Source organism: Jaculus jaculus, chromosome 8 (assembly GCF_020740685.1).
Source record: "Jaculus jaculus isolate mJacJac1 chromosome 8, mJacJac1.mat.Y.cur, whole genome shotgun sequence".
Classification (NCBI taxonomy): Eukaryota; Metazoa; Chordata; class Mammalia; order Rodentia; family Dipodidae; genus Jaculus; species Jaculus jaculus.
Genome location: NC_059109.1, coordinates 7171921 through 7193457, shown reverse-complemented (window position 1 = coordinate 7193457; position 21537 = coordinate 7171921). Strand labels below are relative to the sequence as shown.

Below are 21537 nucleotides of genomic sequence, written 5' to 3'. Positions count from 1 at the left end.
CAGGGCCTCTTGCCATTGCATATGAGCTCCAGAAGTATGTGCCACCTTGTGCATCTGGTTTATGTGGGTACTGAGGAATTGAGCCCAGGCCCTAGGTTTCATAGGCAAATGCCTTAAAACCACTAAGCCATCTCTCCAGCCCCAAAATAAATCTTTAAATTGTTTCTCACGGTGACGAAAAACACACTCTGAATATTCCCCAGTGACGCTGCGACCTGGGAGAGTCAGCAGTCACTGAAGTATGGCCTGCATGTTCTGAAATCTTTCATTCGAATGGTGGGAAAGCCCATGAAGTCCAGAAGGACAAAGAAACAGGGTCAGGAGGACACAAAGGTGCCAGTTTCCGTCCTCACAGGAGCTCCTGCCTCTGGGGCCCCCCACCCCTAGATATGGAAAGCGTTTTCTGGGTTACCTGCACAGTGGAGTGTAAAAACGCCACAGTGTAAAGCATTGGCTTCCACATGGGCAAGTTACTGACGTCCAGGAGGTCTTGGTTAATTCCTGCAAACGTTCTTTTCAGGCCTGCACGAACACCTTGGGGCGGCTCATTGGTGAATTTGAGAGAAGTCTGTCATAAAAAGAAAACAGTTATGTTGTTTTTATAAATTGCTATAAAAGGATAAAAAGGAAATTATGGGGCTGGAGAGATGGCCTAGCGGTTAAGCGCTCGCCTGTGAAGCCTAAGGACCCCGGTTCGAGGCTCGGTTCCCCAGGTCCCACGTTAGCCAGATGCACAGGGGGGCGCACGCGTCTGGAGTTCGTTTGCAGAGGCTGGAAGCCCTGGCGCACCCATTCTCTCTCTCTCCCTCTATCTGTCTTCTGTCTGTGTCTGTCGCTCTCAAATAAATGAATAAAAAATAAATAAATAAATAAATAAATAAATAAAATAAAAATAAAGGAAATTATGATGCCAGCAACAATATGCTCGTAGAACATAAAATGTGGCTGAAACTCAGCAGTGTAAAAGCTAATTACACTGGCCAGAGCTCAAACCCAATAAATTCATACCGAGGCTGGGCGCTCACTGGTGGAAATATTTGTTATGAAACTTTGATAATTACGGTCTAATTTTTGACAATTGTAAGGTTTTTGCAGGCCAGACTTTACAGGGTCAAAAAGCCTGCTGTGTCCCCCCACTTTTCAATAATGTCAGTCATGCCATTGATGGGATCAATCGTGGCAGCAGCCAACCTGAAGTAACGTGATTGGAAAGCGATCGTGGGGCTCGGTGGTTATCCACACCCGGAAAGAATCCGCGCTGGCTTCGGTGGTTATCAGTGTCTCCAGCAATTCTTCCATGAATTCTAGGCCCAGGTGACAATTTTGCAGTAAAACCCAACCACCCTGTATCCACAAAAAAAAAAAAAAAAGAAAGAAAGAAAGAAAAGGAGGAGAAAGAGGAGACAAAAGCTCATATTCATTTCATTTCATTTCTTTTCTTTTTTCTTTTTCTTTCTTTTTGTTTTGAGGTAAAATCTCACTCTAGCCTGCCTAGAGTTTCACTATGGAGTCTCAGGGTGGCCTCAAACTCTCGGTGATCCTCCTACCTCTGCCTCCCGAGTGCAGGATTGAAGGCATGCGCCACCACGCCTGGTTTCATATTCATTTCTTATATCATGTTCGTGATGGTTTTAATAAAACAAAATGCACAATTAAAAAGCTTTTTTCTACTAAAAAAATGGTGTTGTTTTTTTCCCCTTTCTTTTTATTTTTTTTCTTTTTTCTTTTTTTCAAAGTAGGGTCTCACTAGGCTGACCTGGAATTCACTCTGTAGTCCTAGGCTGGCCTCAAACTCACAGTGATCCTTCTACCTCTGCCTCCCAAATACTGGGATTAAAGGCATGCGCCACCATGCCTGGCTCAGAAAAAAAAAAAAAAAAAATTAAGTGCTAATTTGAAGCTTATGTATTTGTAAAACTCAGTGGCAACCATAATCATTAAAACTGATCAACAAAAAAACAATTAAAAATTTAAACACAACTTTTGCCTCAGAGCATGTGATCATTTCTTTTGAGCACACTTTAAATTTTTAAAAACATGTCAACACAATGACCTTGGTAAAAGCTGGTGACACAAAATCAGGTGCGTCCCAAATAACTGCATTCTGCTGCCTCCCCTGACTCGGAAAGAATGGAAGTGAAATCTTGGGCGCGGGCACCATCTAATGGTGGGGATGGTACCTTACAGGGTCCTGCCTAATGTGAGCCCAAACCAACTCAGCCACAAATTCAGAGGACAGCTTTACAGTCGCCCACAAAGACACGTAGCAGGAAGCAGGAGGTAACACGGCTGGTGACAATGACAACCAGAGTATAATTCTTTCTTACCATTCTTCCCACACATTCTTTTTTTGTTTGTTTTGTTTTTTGAGGTAGGGTCTCACTCTAGCCCAGGCTGACCTGGAATTCACTATGGAGTCTCAGGGTGGCCTCGAACTCACGGCGATCCTCCTACCTCTGCCTCCCGAGTGCTGGGATTAAAGGCGTGCGCCACCACGCCCGGCTTCCACACATTCTTGAAACAACTTACTGATTACTGTGTAACTAGTTGATAAAAGTACTTTTAACAATGTGTCACATTACCGTCACTACTCTATGAAAACAAGACATTTTATTCATTTATTTGTTCATTATTCACTTACTTATCGAGTCAGCATCTCACTATGCAGTTCAGGCTGGATTTGAACTCACCAGGTAGCCCAGGCTGGTCTTGAACTACTGATCCTCCTACCTCTGTCTCTCAAGTGCTGGGATTGGAGGTGGGCACCATGCCCAGAGATATTTTAGATATTTTAATTTATTTATTTACAAGGGGAGAGAGAGAGAAGAGAGAGAATGGGTATGCCAGGGGCTCTAACCACTACAAATGAACTTCAGACACATGTGCCCCTTGTGCATCTGGCTTATGTAGGTCCTGGAGAATCGAACCTAAGTCTTTTGGCTTCACAGGCAAATGCCTTAACCACTAAGCCATTTCTCCAGCACCCCCCCCCTCCCAAGACATGCTAATCAATATTTTAATATCCTTATATAACTATACCAAATAAATACATCCATAATGTTAAGTGCAACCAATATACAATATGCACATATATATCTATATACATATGCCTTCAATCAGAAGAGCAGGTGTAAATTGGACTGGCTTAAACAGCAAAGGGGATGTGTGTAGAGGAAGATGGAACTCAGCATTGATTTGCATCATCATGGAAACATACTTTTCAGGCCCCTCAGCCTTCTATCACTCCAACTATATTCTAAATCTGAGGCTCCTCGAGTTATTATTATGCCTATTGTGGTCTTTCACTCTGATAATGCCACTAATTATCAACACTGATCTCACTGTGAGAAACAAAACACAGGAAGTGTAAAAACTAGTACTCCAAAGAAGGCTAACATAAATGTAGAATTTAAAATTAAAAGTTTCTTACTCACTGAAACTAAAAAAATAAATAAATAAATAAATCACTTAAGGCCAAAGTTAAACTTCCAAATCACTCAATAGAGTGAAACATTGGATCCAAGTAGAAATAATTGCATATAATTGTCTTGATGTGTATAAATTAAATATAATTTATTATTGAATTTAATTAGGTGATAAAGATTAAGGCTTAAGGCGCTTGAAAATTAATGACTAGCTTAAAATCTTGATGACCCAAGTGGAGTTTTAGGCCATTAACCCTCAGTGGTCATTAATTCCCAGGGAGAAAGCTGTACCATTTCACCACAGACATGATGAGATCAAACACCCAAAAACAAACCAAGATCTGATTTTATTTTTACAAATGATGCAGTTTCTTATTACAGCTTAGCTGGCTATCTGCAAAGCATTTCTAGAAAATTAATGACCTGTGTATTTATTAGGTGTGAAGGCGACTGTTTCTCAACATTCCAAATTCAGTATGCAATTTTCAACGAAAATCACCATCAATATTTAAACAGAAAGTCCTCAGATATTTCTTTCTTGCCTGGAACCATCCACTTATGAAAAATGAAAGCCTGCTGTAACTGAAAATTGAAACGTAACTGTCTCGATTGGTTACTTCTTAAGCAGTGCCTATTAATATCAGTCATGAAACTCTAAGACCGCTACCTTTAGCAATCAGATGTCCCTTTCAGACTGCACATAAGTAAGTAAATATAGAAAAACTGAAAGTGGGTGTCTGTCATGGAATATGCATCAAACTTCTTTAAGGATGAAACTAGCTTGAGGTTTAAAATTTACAGATAGGGCTAGAGAGATGGCTTCGCGGTTAAGGCACTTTAGGTGAGCAGCCTAAGGACCCAGGTTTGATTCCCCAGAACCCATAGAAGTCAGACGAACATAATGGCACATGCATCTGGGCTTGGTCTGTAGTGGCTGGAGACCCTGGCACAACATTCTCAATCTCCACCCCCCCCACACATAAGTAAATAAAAATAAAACTATTAAAAGAATGTTAAAAATTACATATAACCAAGGGTTTGACTACGTATAAACTAAAATGGAAAATAAGAACCAAACATCAGAGGAAAGAGTGCTGACCATCTCCATGGCCGCCATAGGTAGACCAGTAGTACCAGGGATCGAAGCGAGTGGTTGCAATGACGTGGTGGACCCTGATTGCCTACCTGCTGCATCGACATCTGGATGAGCTTCCGAGCATGCACCTCTTGCCCTTGTCCCATGGAGATAGTTCGACATTCTGTAACACAGGAGGTCCATGATCACACGGAAGTGCAACAATGGGACTGGGGTGAAAAGTTAATTTCTGGATGGTCCCGGCTTCCCTGTCTCTCTCCTAAGAAGGAGCGCTGCTTGTTATTCTAATAGGCCTGGCTTCCCACCATATTGCTCAGAGAGAGGCATGGAGCAGAGAAATGCAGACACCACCTAGAAATCAGGGAGGTGGAGTGGGGGAGCAAAGGCAGAGGCTGGGCTTCAAAGTGTGTGTGTGCACGCGTGTGTGTGTGTGTGTGTGTGTGTGTGTCTGTCTGTCTGTCTGTCCAGACATGCCTGTGGGACATGACAGAATCCAGAAACCAACCTTCACAGTTATCATCAGCTGATTTTCAGCCAAGGTTCCAAACCATTCAGGATGGAAAGGGTAGTATTTTCAGCAAATGGCGTGAAAGAACAAAGCTTGACCTTGAAATCAGAGCATGTCCACAAATCAGTATTACAGGGATGAGAGACATGAATGTAAACGCCAAGACTATAAAACCCTTAAAGGAAAGTAGAAGAGTAAATCTTTGTGACCTTGGATTCGGTGATGGTTTTTCTAGACAGAGCAATGAAACTATAAGCCACAAAATATATATATATATGTATGTACATGGGACTCCAGCAAAATTCAGCAGTTGTCCTTATGCAACCACCATCAAAAAAAAAAAAAAAAAACCTAAAAATGGGGAAAATGTTTTCAAATCACACATCTGATAAGAGTCTAGTTCTCACAACTAAACTGTTAATAATCAGCCCAATTTAAAACTGGGCTAAGTGCCAGGTACGGTGGCGCACGCCTTGAAAGCAGCGCTCGGGAGGCAGAGGTAGGAGGGTCGCTGTGAGTTTGAGGCCAGCCCAAGACTACAGAGTGAATTCCAGGTCAGCCTGGGCTAGAGTGAGACCCTGCCTCAAAACAAAAGAAAACAAAGCCGGGCATGGTGGCGCACGCCTTTAATCCCAGCACTCAGGAGGCAGAGGTAAGAGGATCACTGTGAGTTCGAGGCCACGCTGAGATTGCATAGTGAATTCCAGGTCAGCCTGAGCTAGATTGAGACCCTACCTCAAAAAACAAAAAATAAAACAAAACCTGGGGTAAGGATTTAGATAGATGATTCTCCAAAGAAGATACAGAAATGGCCAGTGGACTCATGGACAGCCACTTCACATACGAACACTTAAACACAAAAATACAAACAAGCTACAATAAAATCCAACTTCACTCCCACTGAGATGGCCGGAAATGTTCTTAAGGGGCAACAGCAAACGGTAGCAAGGACATGGAAATTCTAGAATCTTCCTGCATGGCTGGTGAGATTGCAACATGATTCAGCAGCTATTTTGGTAAACAGCCTGGATACTTCTCAAAAACTTACAAATGGCCCGGCATGGTGGCACACACCTTTAACCTCAGCACTACGGGGACAGAGGTAGGAGGATCGCTGTGAGTTCGAGGCCACCCTGAGATTCCATAGTGAATTCCAGGTCAGCCTGGGCTACAGCGAGACGCTACCTTGAAAAATCAAAAAACAAAGAACCCGTAAAGATGGGTTTACGATGTGGCTTAGCACATCTATTCCTAAGTAAGTTCTTTGAAAAACTAACAATATAGGACCACACAAGAACTTGTACAAAAAGCCTCGAGTCTTGTTAGCCATGCTGGATAAAAAGTGCAAACATTCCAGATGCCCATTAGCTGATGAACGGATAAATAAAATATGATCTAAATATACAATGGTGCATTACTCTGCCATTAAGAGGAAGGAAGGTGGGACACACACTACAGAATACACAGACTTTGAACATATTGTTAAAAAGGAGAGAAACACAGAATGCTATATATTGCCTGATTATATGTTATCTTTTTCATATTGGCTTTGCATTGCTGATCAAATTACATATGCTCATAGTGAAAGGTTTGGAAAGTAGAATATAAAGAAGGAAATGAAAATTCAGCAATATTTTCAAAAGTGTTCATTCTAATCCTTTAGTGTGCATAGTCCATATTCCTCAACTACGTCCATAATCCTCAACTTGCTTCCAAAATTCAAAAAAGTTCTGAAAACTGAAATTCTTGTCACAAAATAATTTTTGGTGATAAAAGGTAATCTGAACATATATGAGACAATTTTTCATCTTTATCCCTTTCTGGGTACTTACATACTTATCTGCTATGTATTATGTAATAGGTTACCTTTTAAAAATACTTGGCATTTATTTATTAGAGAGAGAAAATGGGCATGCCAGGGCTTCTAGCCACTGCAGTCTCCAGACACATGTGCTACCAAGTGCATCTGAAAAGATAAAAGATTTAAAATCCAGTAGTGGGACTGGAGAGATGGCTTTGTGGTTAAGGTGCTTGCCTCCAAAACCAATGGACCTTGGTTCAATTCCCCAGTATCCACATAATCCAGATGCAAAGGTGGTGCATGCATCTGGAGTGCGTTTGCAGTAGCTGGAAGCCCTGGGGCCCATTCTCTCTCTCCTTCCCCTCCTCCCTTTCCCTCTCTCAAATAAATAAATAAAATATTAATTTTTTTTAAATCCAGTAGTGCTGACTCTCCATTATTTTTTGTTGTTGTTCAGACTTTCATGGTTATCCTTGTCCATCGATAATTCTAGATGATTTAAGATCTTCCTGCCATTCAATTAGGGATAAAAATGATATTTGAATTTCAATCAAGCTTACAGTCAATTTACAGATTAATCTAGAAAATACTGACATCTTTACAATATTGAATCTTTTTACTGGGAATTTGTTTTAACTCTCCATTTATTGGAACTAACTTTGATGTCACTAAGGACATTTTATATTTTTCTTCAAATAGGCATATTAAAAATTATTTCTCAGTTCCATTTTTATGACCATAATAAATGGGACCTTTGCATTTTATTTTTTATAAGAAAGTACCACTGATGTTTTTTACATATATTTGTTTTGTGAGCAGTCACCATTACCAAACTATCCTATTAGTCTTACAGTCTCTCAATTGATTCATTTGTGGTTCTTAGTTAGACAGTTGTATTGAGAGCAGTGGGTTTTATTTATTTATTTTTCTTCTCCTTTCCAGCAGTCCTATATTTTATTTATGATTCTTATAATGTATTAGCTATATTTTCCATGACGATGTCTCATAACGGTAGCAACAGCAGACATCTTTATCTTATGTCTGACTTTAATGGTATGCCTCAAGTTGTTCACCAACAAGCATGATGCTTGCAGCGCACATTTTTTTTTACCACATTAATAAAATATCATTCTGTTGCTAGCTTTTGAAAGTCGAAAATGAACATTCAACTTTCATGAAATGTTTTTTACGTATCTATCAAATAATGACATGATAGCTTAAGGAAAAGTCTTTCTCTCTGTGTTATGTTGACATTTCTCCAAGGGGATGGAACTGGGGCTGTGGGCATGCCAGGCAAATGCCCTACCCAAGCTATCCTAGCCTGTGATGAGATTTCATGACATGATATCTTTCTGATAATTCTACATAGATTCCTCCTATCACCTGTGTTTTATTTTTAATGTCCCACTGAATTCTTGTTGTTTTATTTACAATTGTATTGATAAGTAAGGACAGTCAGTGGCTTTCTTTTATATTTTTTTTAACATAGTTACTGTTTTGGTCAGTGTTTGCTGTAGGATAACAGACATGTAAAATATATCCTTTTTTTCTATGTTTTAGAGCAGAATATGACATGAAAAATCCTTGAAAGTTTTGAAAGATTAACAACTACAACAAAAACCTGCCCAGGCCTGGATGGTCTTGGAACATGACTGAATCTATCTGACATCATATGTACATGAATTATGTAATAAGTTCAATGTGAGTTTCATTTCATAGGGTCAGTTTAGTGATTCCCCATCACTTTTTATGATCATCATAAAGTGAATGAATCACAGATATAGAGACCTGAGTCTAAAAGATCCCAAATGACAATGCCATAAACATCTGAATTGCCAAGTAGTTCTACTCAGCATGGTTCAACCCATCACACTGTCCCTGGCCTTCAGTCCCACTGACTTATGGGTTTGTAACTCCTTGCCCTGACTCCTCTCCCTGGAATAATCTTCCTTCTGTTTCCTATTGCTAATTTTTAAAGTAATTTTGTCTTCTGTTTTTTTCTTTTCAGTACATCAGTCATGAGATGCTTTCCCCAGCAATCTGAGCGGCTGTGAATCCTGCCAGCTCCATTTCTATGGATCTTGGTTCCAGCTGTTAGATCACGTGTCTGTTTCTCCAGCTGTGCTATATCACTTTTCTCCCCCTCCTCACCCCCTTCTCTCTCTCTCTGTCTCTCTCTCGACGTCTGAACTCCAGCACACAGCCTGTTAACTAACTGGTATTTGAATGAAAGCATGGACAAACTCCTAACGACTATACGTTATAATGAAGGTTCCAGTTCTTCAGTCTGCAACAAAATATACTCAAATATAATTTTATGTAGACATGGCAATAACACAGCTGATGGTTGCTGTCTGTTTGTTCTTGCCATCTGCTTGCAACATAAACAAACAAAAACAGCATATGGTGGCTGGCGGTGTTCCTATCTGTACGTAGATACCTGTGCCTCAAGTATGAAGAAATGAGGTACAAAGAAGCTTACAGGTTTTTTATACCTCAGCTTTCCAAGAACCATCTTTCTAAGGCTCATCTGTGAGAGGCACTGATTAGAGCAAATGTGTGGAAGTTTTGCTATAGTCCATACCCAGCTTCAGCTTTTTGGCCAATGCGTCGATTTGAATGGTGGGATCGGATCCCATGGACAGGAAACAGATGAGAGGTGTCCGCGTGTCGCTTTCTTCCCAAGTCTTCTCCAGATTCAGGATGACTGGTTCTGTGTATTTCTCCTCCAGAGAATCTGCAATATACTTCCTTGCTTGGAAAACAGTGCGATCTGGACACCAAGACCTTGAAATGAATGAGTACTGGTGAGAGGAAGTAGCTTCATGGTGTGTACTTTTCCCTTCTGCCTAGTTCTGAGCACGTAAAGATCACATATTTAGTCAGCAGAAGGACATCAGGCTAATGGTCCCTTCTGCAGATCTGGATCAAGGGGAATGGAAAGCTTTCTGTCCCTGGATGGCATGAATGTAATCATGTCGCTTTTGGGTGCCAGTCATTGGCAAAGAGTGGGGTAGAGCCAGTGGCAACAGGGCCTCCTCTGCCAACTCCAGGTCATGATGGAAGCCAGCCTGCCAAGACTCTAAGACCCCCGAGGTCTTCGGAGAGAGAGAGGAGCATGAGCCAACAAGGCCGCAAGTGTTATCAGCGAGCATTTGTGCCAAAAACCACTTTGGTGTCAGGTACCAGCAGTTCCAACATACAGCGACACGTCAAATCAATGCCATTTGACGTTTGATAAATTAGGTCTCAGAAAAGCTATGCAGGCTCTTGTTTGCTAGGAAATTATTCATTTAAGTTTAAGATCTGATCTTAAAATGACAGGTGTAGCCTAAACTTATATATATATATATTTCAATAAAAACAAATAGCTCTTTCATACTGTGTAGACCATAAGGGTCACCACTGTTACCATCATGCTCAGCCTCAAAGGGTGACAATGTCCAGGAAACAGCTTTTACTCTAGAAAGACAAAACCTGCCCACAAAGAACATCTCTTTGTTGTTGTTGTAATTATTATTATTATTCTTTTTGGTGGTCTCACTTCCCTGTAACCTCACTAACTAGTCATGGACATAAACGCTGATTTTTTTTCCCCCAACACAGAAGGCCTGTTTGAGTATTAGAAAATAAGAAATGTGAATATTCTTCCTTAACATCAGTTTAAAACTTTTGTTTGGGGCTGGAGAGATGGCTCAGTGGTTAAAGCATTTGCCTGCAGAGTCAAAGTACCCAGGCTCAATAACCCAGGATCCACCTAAGCAAGATGTACAAGGTGGTGCACACATCTGGAGTTCCTTTACAGGAGCTGAAGGCCCTGGCATGCCCATTCTCTCTCTCTCTCTCTCTCTCTCTATCCTCTCTCCCTCTCCACCCCTCTCTCTCGGCCTCTAGATTCTCTCTCAAATAAGTAAAATATATTAATTAGAAAACATTTTTAAAAACTTTTACTTTGATTTATTATTTTATTTATTTACTTTTGTTTTTTCAAGGTAGGGTCTTGCTCTAGCCCAGGCTGACCTGGAATTCACTCGGACTAATAGTCTCAGGGTGGCCTTGAACTCACGGGGATCCTTCTACCTCTGCCTCCCAAGTGCTGGGATTAAAGGCATGCGCCACCACACCCAGCTTTATTTTTTATTTTTAAAAAACATTTTGTTTACTTGTGAGGGGAGAGAGGAGGGGGAGAATGGGTGTGCCAGGGTTTCAGATGCATGCACCACTTTGTGCACCTGGCTTTGTGTGGGTTCTGGGGAATCAAGCTCAGGCTGTCAGGTTTTAACAAGCAAGCGCCTTCAACTGCCAAGCCATCTCCTGAGCCCTTGCTTTGATTTTCATAGCCAAGAGTATGTTATCCATTTCAGTGATGCAATATTCCTGTTCTTCCTCTCAAGTGAAACTGAGCTCTTGCTGTGAACCAACTGTCTTGTCACTTTGCACGTTAAATTACTTTAAACAATCTGTTTGTGCGTGTGCATGCGTGTGTGTGCAAGCGTAGGTGCATTCCTATGGGTTCACGCGCATGGAGGCCACAGGACAACCTCAGCCGCTATCCTGAGGAACGCCATCCACCTTTTTTTTTTTTGAGACTTGATCTCTCACCAGTCTGGGGCTCACCAATTAGGCGAGGCTGGCTGGTCAGGGAGCCCCCGAGAATCACCACCGATCTCTGCCTCCCTGGCGCTGTGGTGGCAGTCGTGCACTGCCATGCCAGGCTTTCTTAATGTGGGTACCGGCAACTAAACTCAGGTCCTCCTGCTTTATAAGCACTTAACCAACTGAGCTGTCTTCACGGTCCCTGTGAGTTTTCCTTTTTTTGTAAAGAAGTAAAATCCACCAAGAATGATACACTCAACAGTAAATAGAGAGGGGCTAATAAAAACATTTCTTTTTGTGATTTTGCTAAAAGTGCTATAATACATTGTCAAAATGCGCCATTCCCTGCCACAGTTTCTTGTCGAGGAACTGAAGGATTGCCTCCTTAAGCCAGTCGGGAAGCACATTCATTTCTTAGACAAGCAACAGGGACACAGTGGAGTCAGCTCCCTGAGGTAAGATGTCACAGGGAGAGGGATGACACCCTCCCCTCCCCCGGGGCCTGGTCACAAGGAAGCTCACCTGATAAGTAGAAGTTTGTGGCAGGTATCAAGTGAATCATTATATCCATCAGGGATAACCTCCTCCTCGGGAGCATCTTTATCAAACCAATTTTTCCACCCCTTCTCATTGCGTGATATCTATGGGGAAAAAGAAAAACCCCACCATCAAATGTAGGACTGCGTGTGACCAGAGGGCACTGTAGATTTTGAACAAGCTAAGGGAGTCATTCTTGACGGGCACGTCGCCTGTAAAGCACAACAGATTTTAGCTTTCAATGACCCGAGTAACAAAGATGAGCAGATGCAATTTAACTATTCCTTTCGGTTTTCCCATTGCTTTTCTACATTATCCCCTGAAATCAAGATTGCGTACCCACTAGGTGCCAGTAGCAATCTTCCCTATAAGTCAAGACAATTAGAAATGTCTCCAGAAATTACCCCACCCCCCCCCCAAGATGACACAAAATAACTCGTCATTGAAAACCAACAATCTAAACTGCTCTGACGACCGAATGCCTGAATGTTGATTTCTAATTAAAATTAGCGACGGAGGATGGAAATGAAGATTTGGCTTTTCCCAGTGAGAGCTTAAAAATGAAGAGGACCAGGAGCCTCTCTGAGAGCGGGTCTCCAGTAGCTCTTTTGGGGAAGCATGCAGAGAAGGCAGGGTTTTCAGAGGCGTTAAAAGGCGCTCCCTGCTGCCAACGGCTGTGAATCTAATCACAAAGCGGGCATGGCTGAGCCTGTCGCCAATCTCCCACAGCCGTCGGGCTGGGTTCTCCAGACTTGCTCTGTCAGCACTTGGGTGAGCACTGAGACCACATTCCTGTCACCGACACTGTGTGCGTGTCACACCCATGGACTTGGCTTTGACTTCTATTCCACCCGCCCCCTAACTTTCTCGTTGCTGGCACAAAATTCCCTGCAATTTTTTTTTTTTTTTTTTTAATGTTTAAGGGATGAAGGGCTTATCTTAGGATATGATTCCAGGGGGACAGTCCTGCATCATGGTGAGAAAGACGTGAAGGCAGGAGGGGAAGCAGAACTGGTCACACTGTGTTCGGGGAAATGGAGAACAGAAAAGGGGGGCCAGGATGCAAGACGTCAACCCCCCCCCCCACATCCCGCAGCAATCCACTGTCTCCAGCAAGGCTCCATTTCCTAAAGGTTCCACAACCTTCTCAAACTGGGCCACCAGCTAGGACCAAGTGTTCAAATATGGGGACATTTCACATTCAAACCACTACAACCCTCCTTTTACTGGGGGGTATAGATAGGTTAAAAACGCACCACACACAGGATATGGATGGGGCGCAGGTCATTCGCGACACAGTTATTGTTTCCAGGCTGTAGGAGATGGAGGGGGATTCTGACACACCTCACTACTGCCCTCCTTTGCCTCGGGTCTCTTCTCTGTGCTGGAACAAAACCAACCAGAAGCAGTGTATGGGAGGCAAGGGGAAGTCCGATCATGGTGGGGAAGGTGTGGCATCAGCAGGAGGCTGGCTCACACCCTCACATATCAGCAGCAAGAGAGCTAGCTAGGGGTTCACACACTTCCACACCTAGCCAGCAGCTGGGGGTCAACCATTCAAATACAGGAGCCTACTGGGCTCATTTTACATTCCACACCAAGGATTGAGATACTGCGCTGTAGGGCCTCCCATTGCTTTTGGGGGAGCAGAGCTCAAAAAGTTATGCTCATATCTATAAACAGAAATATATCACTCCATGTAAAAAGTACCAATCAACCACAGAATCAGTAAGGTGCTACCTCACTTGTCTTAAAGACAACTTTAGAAGCAATTCTATTATGAGCTGGAGAGATGGCTTAATGGTTAAGATGCTTGCCACCAAAGCCAAAGGACCCAGGTTTGATTCCCCAGTACCCACATAAAGACAGATGCACAATGGCTGGAGGCCCTGGTGTGCCCATTTTCTCTCTCTCTCTCTCTCTCTCTCTCTCTCTCTCTCTCAATAAATAAAATATTTTTAAAAGAATAAGTAATTCCATAATAGTGATTCTAGTCCAGTAGGCTGGACTAATGAACCCCAAGGTCCACCCCCAGTGACTCACCTCCTCCAGCAAGCCTCCACCTCCCAAAGGCTCCACCAGCCAGGGTCTGATACGCTGATGAAGCTATGGGAGGGGGTGGCATTTCATATTCAAACCACCAGAGGGGGACCTCTGACATGACTCATTAGCGCCCTCTTTCTCCTGAAAACTCCAGTGGCTCTCCCTGGCCGGCTGTCCTCCACCCTTTGCACGCTGTCAATCAGACCCTACTGTCCTCACTGGTGCCCCAAAGTCCACAGGCGGCCCCTGCAGGCTACACAGGGGCTGAGTCTTCTCATCTGGGTTCTGCCTGTTGGCTCAACGGAACATCAGGAGCACAGCCCCATCCACCAGGAGGAACGGGGTGACAACCAGCTCTTTGCCATCACTTCCTTTTCTCCTGCCTTTTTTTTACCCTGGCCCTCCCCTGTTGGCACAGCTCACTTGTCGGTGTTAAACCGCTTCAGCCTGGAATACCAAGACCAAGGCAGTTGTTGCGGGAGCTCTTATTTGTTCCCCCCAGTTTTTGACCCCCTACTTGGCTGGGATGTTGATTTTCCACTTCCTGTCTTCCCTCCCTCTGACAGACCAGATAGCCAATGTCCATGGGATGGTGGGTCGCCATTTTATACTTTCTGGAATTTTCCTCTGAAGGCCCTTCCCCTCTACTTCAGACCCTCTAATGGCAGAAAGGAGAGAGAAGTAATTGACGAGGAGTGGGAGAAGCACGAGGCTGTCCATGTGCTGCTGGTGGGTATGTGGCCACAGAGGAGCACTTACCTATCTGAGAGCCAAGCCCAGGCTTTGCAAGCAAGCACTATTAACCACGGAGCAATCTCTCCAGCCCTCTGCTTTTTTATTTTTTAATAATATATTTTTTAAAATTTTCATTTATTTATCTATTTGAGGAAGATGTCGGTGGAAAGAGAGAAAGACGGAGAGAATGGGTGCACCATGGCCTCTAGCCACTGCAAAGAAACTCTAGACGCATGTGCCACCTTGTGCATCTGGCTTACGTGGGTCCTGGGGAATTGGGCCTGGGTCCTAAGGCTTGGTAGGCAAGTGCCTTAACCACAAAACCATCTCTCCAGCTTTTGCTGTTGGTTTTGAGACAAGGTCTCACTATGTAGAGCAGGCTGGCCTGAAGTATTGACCTTCCGCCTCAGTCAGTCCGAGCAGCTGGATTATAGGTCGGTGCCCCTGTGGCATTGACTCCTTTGTGGGAAGAAATTACCATCAGGAGGCCCCAGATTAAAACAGCCTGGGTGTGTTTTGTTTACAGACCTAAACTTATTTATTTGTAAGCAGAGAGATACACAGGGAGAGAAAGAGAGAGAGAGTATGGGTGTAACAGGGCCTCTTGCCACTGCAAATGAACTCCACATGCATGGGCCACTTTGCCTATCTGGTTCTATGTGGGTACTGGGAAACTGAACACGGGTCATTAGGCTTTGCAGACAAGTGCCTTAACCGCTGAGCCATCTCTCCAGCCCCCAGACCTAAGCTTTTAATCAGCCCTTTCTTACCTGGTTCATAATTTCTGCAAATTGAGGAAGTTTACTGAGCTCCACAAGGTTGAGCCACGTCATGTCCAGGATCCAGCGGAACGGCTTAGGAGGGCAGGCCTTCAGGTCCAGTGCCGCGCCCCCTACCGAAACACACATCAATCTGTCTGCTTGCACTATTAGAAATTTTCTATTTTCCATATGATGAAAGTGAAGTAACCATGTTTCCCAAAATATGAGAAAATAATTGCTGAAATTCGGTCATCTTGTTTGGGTACATTTCCTTCAAGTCTTGGCATTTTGTTTACTGATTTAACCATCCTATATAGTACGACACCAACTCTTTGTCATTTTTCCCTGCAAAGATTTTTGTTTGTTTGTTTGTTTGCTTGGTTTTTCAAGGTAGGGTATCACTCGAGCCCAGGTTGACTTGGAATCCACTATTTAGTGTCAGGCTGGCCTCAAACTCAAGCAATGCTCCCACTTCAGCCTCCTGAGTGCTGGGATTAATGGTGTGTGCCGCCAGGCCTGGCTGGCTTTGGTGTTATTTAACTGTCCTTTGATCTGTTATCTGTGCCCTGTCTGGGGGGAAGACATGTGTTCACATCACCCCAGGGAAAATGTTCCCGGGGGACAATTTCTATATGCCCCTTCCACCATTTTGGAAGATCCAGGTTTGGTCCAATCAGGAATGCATGTGGAAAACACACCCCCAAGATTTTTTTTTTTTTTTTTTTTTGAGGCAAGCCCAACAGACTGGCCTTGTATTTTATGAGAGAGAGAGAGTGAGAATGACAGCAAGACCGAGAGAAAGAGAGAGAAGTGACATGCCAGGGCCTCCAGCCAGCGTAATTAAACTCCAGATGTGTGTGCCACCCTGTGCGCACATGTCACCTTGTGTGTCCGGCTTACGTGGGACTTGGGGAGTCAAACATGAGTCCTTAGGCTTTGCGGGCAATTGTCTTAACCACTAAGCCATCTCTTCAGCCCTTGTTTTTTTTGTTTTTTTTTTTTTTTTTTAATCCATGGTCTATGACAAAACAAAGATAGTATTTTTCTAAAGTAACCAGGCAGGGAAAAGGGCTATCAATTGTTCTGTGGTGAAGGTTTGTTTGCTCTAGTATCCATCTCTTTTCTCAGAGAAGAAGAAAGTCAAAGTCACCTTAGAAATACTGTAGGAAAAAAGAATTGATTCATAAGGACTGTCACTCTTGGGAAATCAAACACTGCCACTGTGATAAATAACCTGTTTTTCCTCCCTTAAGTACTGTGTTAACAATAATCAAAAATACTGCCCGTGATCTAAAGGCCATATTTGTTAGCGCTGTTAAAAAAAAAATTTAAGTATGTCATACTCTCTTTAAAAAAAATAATATATCAAAATGTAAGCCAGTTCAAAACTAAAACAGATTGTATAATAAACCACAATTGAAAAATATACTAAAAATCCTTCTTCAGCACTGAGCTGACTATACTTGGGTCAATCAACCCATCCTGCAATTCCAAATTAATCTTTTTAAAGTACCGCTCTGTTCATAACATATCCCTGCTCATAAAGCACTCAATGGCTCCCGATTGCCAACTAAATTGAACCCAAACTCCCCTTGCTGGCTGTGCTGGCCCTGGACAATCTGGTTCTGTCTCTCCAGTTGTAGGAAACGGGGTCACACGTGTGCTTACTTCCACCCTCACCCCGGTGTGTGGCCGTTGCTCTGCAACACATCTCATCCTCCTGAGGAGTTGTCTCCCTTGTGCACTGGCATGTTTGCAGTCTCTGGCTTACAAGCCCTCTTGCAAAGAGGCCAGGCTAAGCTGGGCGTGGTAGTGCGTGCCTTTAATCCCAGCACTCAGGAGGGAGAGATGGGAGGATCGCCATGAGTTCAAGGCCAGCCTGAGAATACATAGTGAATTCCAGGTCAGCCTGGGCTAGAGTGAGACTCTACCTTATAAAAACAAACAAACAAACAAAACCCAACAACAACAACAGAAAGAAAGGCCAGGCTCTTTAGTTTATAGCTCTGGTCTCTGCTGGGAGGGGAGGGGGAAGGTGGGGTGGAGACCAGCTACTGGTGGAGAGGTTGCCTCAGGTCTGCCCATTGCAGGCTGAGTCCTGGACCCTCTTGAGCTGCCACAAACGCTTCCATCACAGCCTGAGCACCTCGCCCTGACCCTCGGTCTCCAGGGCAGACTTCCCTGGCCCTCCAGCTAGAGTGAGCCCAGATCTCTGGTGTGGGCCAGCTCTCCCCCATTTCCATGTGGCCATGCTCCTCGCCGAGCCTGGGGATCATCCAACAAGATGCTGCTTCTGTCTTTAGTTGGTGTGGCTGAAGAGTGTCTGCAGAAACAGTATCTGGAAGCTTCCGGAACACCCCACTCTCCAGAAGAAGGAGGGAGAGGCAGGAAGGGGAGGAAAAAGAAGAAGGGAAGTCACCAGTACAAAAAACTTTCCTCACTTTGACAACTGGAGCACCTGAGCACAGGCAACAACGGACAGACCAAAGATAATTACATAATTTAAGATCACAGAGCAACACTAATGGAAAAGATAACAAAAGAGCAATATACCGCTTTCATGAGGACGCAGTTTCCCCACTCTGTCGCTGGAATCGGTCCAAAGACCCACCAAAGTTAATGCCAACTACATGCTCCTATTCCAAATGTTTTTTTTACCTTTAATCAGAGCCTGGAATTCTTTGTGCTTAACTGTCCCCCTCTGAAGGTCAATCTTCAAGGTCATGAGAAGTACAAAGAGGAACTTGTGGTTTTCATAGAGACCTCTGACAGAGTATGTGAAGACTTCATACGTCAGATACTCGATGATGTTAGCAATTCTCTTTTGAGGCAGTGGAGACTTTTCAGATCTGCAGGTCAGTTCAAACAAACCAATGAACAAAAAGAAGGAAGAAGCAAGTTCTAGAAACACTAGACGTGCCTGGGGAGCGTTTCCCAGGTGTCACTTTGGAAAAGGAAGTCCATGAGGACTTGCCTGGCCATGGACTGGTCGAACAGCTTCAAGAACTGGGCCAGGGACGTCTGGTACATGATGTTCACCATGCTCATCTCGGTGATGAGGAAGTAGAGGATGCTGCCGCGCGTGGCCGCCGGCCGGAACTCCTCCTGGGCCATGTTGATCTTGATCTCCGTCTCCGCCGCCACGTGGAGCTTCTCGCTGACTTCTGAGGCCGTCTGCTTGGTGATTCGCAGGACGCCAATGAGAGACTCATCATCTACCAAGGAGCCTGAAGGTGGAAACAGGAGGACAGCAGACTGGGGATGGGAAGGCTGCAGGGCAAGGGGCGCCGCTTCTGAAACAACAGGACTGCTTTGACCTGACTTCTCCAGGACCCCAAGGGAGGAGGATCTCAAAACAACAGAAGGCCATTGGCCCACCCACCATCCAGGGCCAGGATGCTCCTAAACGTTCCTGGGGAGGGACCATCTCCTTCCTATTCTACCCTAAATACCTGTACAAGGTAAAAGATTATTTTAAATCTTATTTGTTATTTTTATTATTGAGTGTTCGATGTAGTCTCACTCTAGTCCAGGCTGACCTGGAATTCACTATGCAGTCTCAGGGTGGCCTCGAACTCACGGCGATCCTCCCACCTCTGCCTCCCGAGTGCTGGGATTAAAGGTGTGTGTCACCACACCCAGCTATTATTATTGTTTGAGGTAGGGTCTCGCTCTAGCCCAGGCTGACCTGGAATTCACTATGTAGTCTCAGGGTGGCCTCGAACTTACGGTGATCCTAACATGCCTCAAGAGTGCTGGGATTAAAGGCACGCGCCACCACACCTGGCTTACTGTTTTGTTTGGCTTTTTTTGTTTTTAATAGAAATGTTTAGGAGAATGAATTCAATTGTTGTGTGTGTGTGTGTGTTTGTGTGTGTGTGTGCACAGACTATTCACTTTTATCCCTTTATTGAGACAGGGCCTGTCATTGGCCTGAAATTCACTGATTCAGTGAGACTGGCTAGCCAGCAAGCCCCGAGGGTCCTCTGGCTCTGCGTCCTCGGCATTGTGATTACAGGCATGCGACATCACATCCAGCTCTTTTTACACCGGTTCAGGTGATCAAACTCAGGTCCCTGTACTGGTGGGACTTTTAGCAACTGACCTATGACTCTGGCCCTGAATTCAGTTGTAACATGTGGAAATGCACTGAATTCGTCTGCAATTAGCAGCGCAGTGAAAGTTCTAGCAGTGTTGAGTGATTATAGCCAGCATGCCATGTCTACTGTGGAAATCCATAAGTGATAAGCCTGATAGCACAGAGGTTCTGACCTGGCAAGCTCTTGTCTACACAGGAGGGTAGCCCTGGGCTGGGCGTGCTAACATTTAAAATGCATGGAAGAAGTCACTGGGCAAAAGGGGCAAAACTTTATCTGTAGGAGCGAAGGAATTAAGACACACTTCCCTCCCAGTTCCTTGGATGGATGGAAGGATGGGTGGGTGGGTGGGTGGGTAGACAGATTGCTTTTGGTACTTGAAACTAAAGCCCAGACTTTGCAATGCTATCAAAGAGCTCCATTTTAAAACTTCACCTTCATACAGGGCCTCACTACGTAGCCCAGACTGGCCTCAAAGTCTCTTTCCCCTGCCGCAGCCTCCCAAGTAGCTCAGATCATCGGTGCGAACCATCATACCCGGCTTTGAATTCAGCCTAATGGTATAGTTCTAGGAGAAATGAGTTGTTGTGTTCTTTTAATCCAGGGATTAACATGATGATGGGAAGTGCTTGTTATTAAACTGCAGTCAACAGTGGAATCTAATGAGGCTGCTATGACCGGCCTCCAATGGAACCAATATATTTTCTTGAATTTATTTTATTTGAATAAGATTTCTTTCCCCTCCCTTCATCTCTTCCTTCTCTTCTTCTTTTTATTTTTATTTTATTTTATTTTTTGAGATAAGCACTTGCTTTATAGCTCGGCCTGGCCTGATATTTGCTATGTAACCAGGCTGGCCTCACATTCACAGTAACCCTTTTACCTCGGCCTCCCAAAGTACTTGGATTAGACAGATGTACCTCTCCCCCTGGATGAAAGAATATTTTCCTCTACTAAAGAGTATGTCCTCACATTGGGGAGTATGTATAATGATTTTGGCTGCCCAGAAGAGACTGTACCCTTGACTTCTAAGTGGGAGTCATTCGAGATGAGCTGGGCTTCTGACACAAATTACGTATGTCGCAACCCATCTTAGCAGCTGCATTTCAATGTCAAATAAAGAGCCAGTCTATGAAAAACAGGCCCCGCACATTAATGTCATTTGAGCAGGCAAATCAGCCTATCAGGAGTTCAACTGGGGAGCCCTTATTTTTCTCAGGAGAGAGCAATTATATCTAGAAACCTGGGCTATGTTCATATTGCTCGGTCTCCAGTCACTAATTCAAAAAAGCAGATTCTCGGCACTGTCTTTAATGTCTAGGTGGAAATTGCATGGCTTGTGGTTTGTTAGTGTGTTTATTTATTTATTTATTTTCAATGCAGCTCGGCGGCTCCCTAACATTTGTGGCCATGGAGACACTGGAAAGATGGCAGGTGAAACCTTCCTCGGAGAGCCACTGCTTGCTTGCCTTCTTCTGTAACACAATACCTTTTGTAGCACTTAATTTATACAGGAGGTTATCCTCAAGCTCTTTCATCTTCCGCTTATTAAACGTGACGTCCTCCAGGAGTTTGACTCTCTCAGATTCTAACTCCTGTTACGAAGAAACACACACAATTAACAGCAGATCTGTCATTACCAGTAGGCAGAGCCAAACAAACTCACTGGTGGTTAGTGTCATCTTAAAAGGTTTCAACCCAAGTGCCTTTTGAATGTTGGGAGGAATTGCCATCATTGGTCAAACCAATCTGTAGTTTTGTTTCTTCGGGTAAGCGAGGACGCGGCACCCACCGGCATGGAGATTCCAACAGCGCTTACCCAGGCACGCATGGGATACTGCTGTTCAGATCATTTTACCCCGTGACTCCTGCTCTCTTGCTGGCTCTGTTCACTTATAGAGTGCCCCACATTCTTGGCCCTGCTCCCACGCTGCCTTT

At 44.0% G+C, this 21537-nt stretch overlaps 1 protein-coding gene across 1 annotated transcript in view; it reads right to left on the bottom strand.

The window, feature by feature from the left end:
• The window catches only part of Dnah8 (dynein axonemal heavy chain 8), a 313617-nt gene that overhangs the window by 74535 nt on the left and 217545 nt on the right, over positions 1 to 21537 (bottom strand). Inside the window, exons 78-86 of the mRNA XM_045156110.1 lie at positions 21089 to 21194; positions 18477 to 18729; positions 18161 to 18351; positions 15512 to 15633; positions 11949 to 12067; positions 9415 to 9617; positions 4611 to 4684; positions 1192 to 1344; positions 413 to 568 (exon numbers count right to left, since the gene is read on the bottom strand). Coding sequence (XP_045012045.1) covers positions 413 to 568; positions 1192 to 1344; positions 4611 to 4684; positions 9415 to 9617; positions 11949 to 12067; positions 15512 to 15633; positions 18161 to 18351; positions 18477 to 18729; positions 21089 to 21194 — 1377 coding nt within the window. The remainder of the gene's footprint in view (positions 1 to 412; positions 569 to 1191; positions 1345 to 4610; positions 4685 to 9414; positions 9618 to 11948; positions 12068 to 15511; positions 15634 to 18160; positions 18352 to 18476; positions 18730 to 21088; positions 21195 to 21537) is intronic.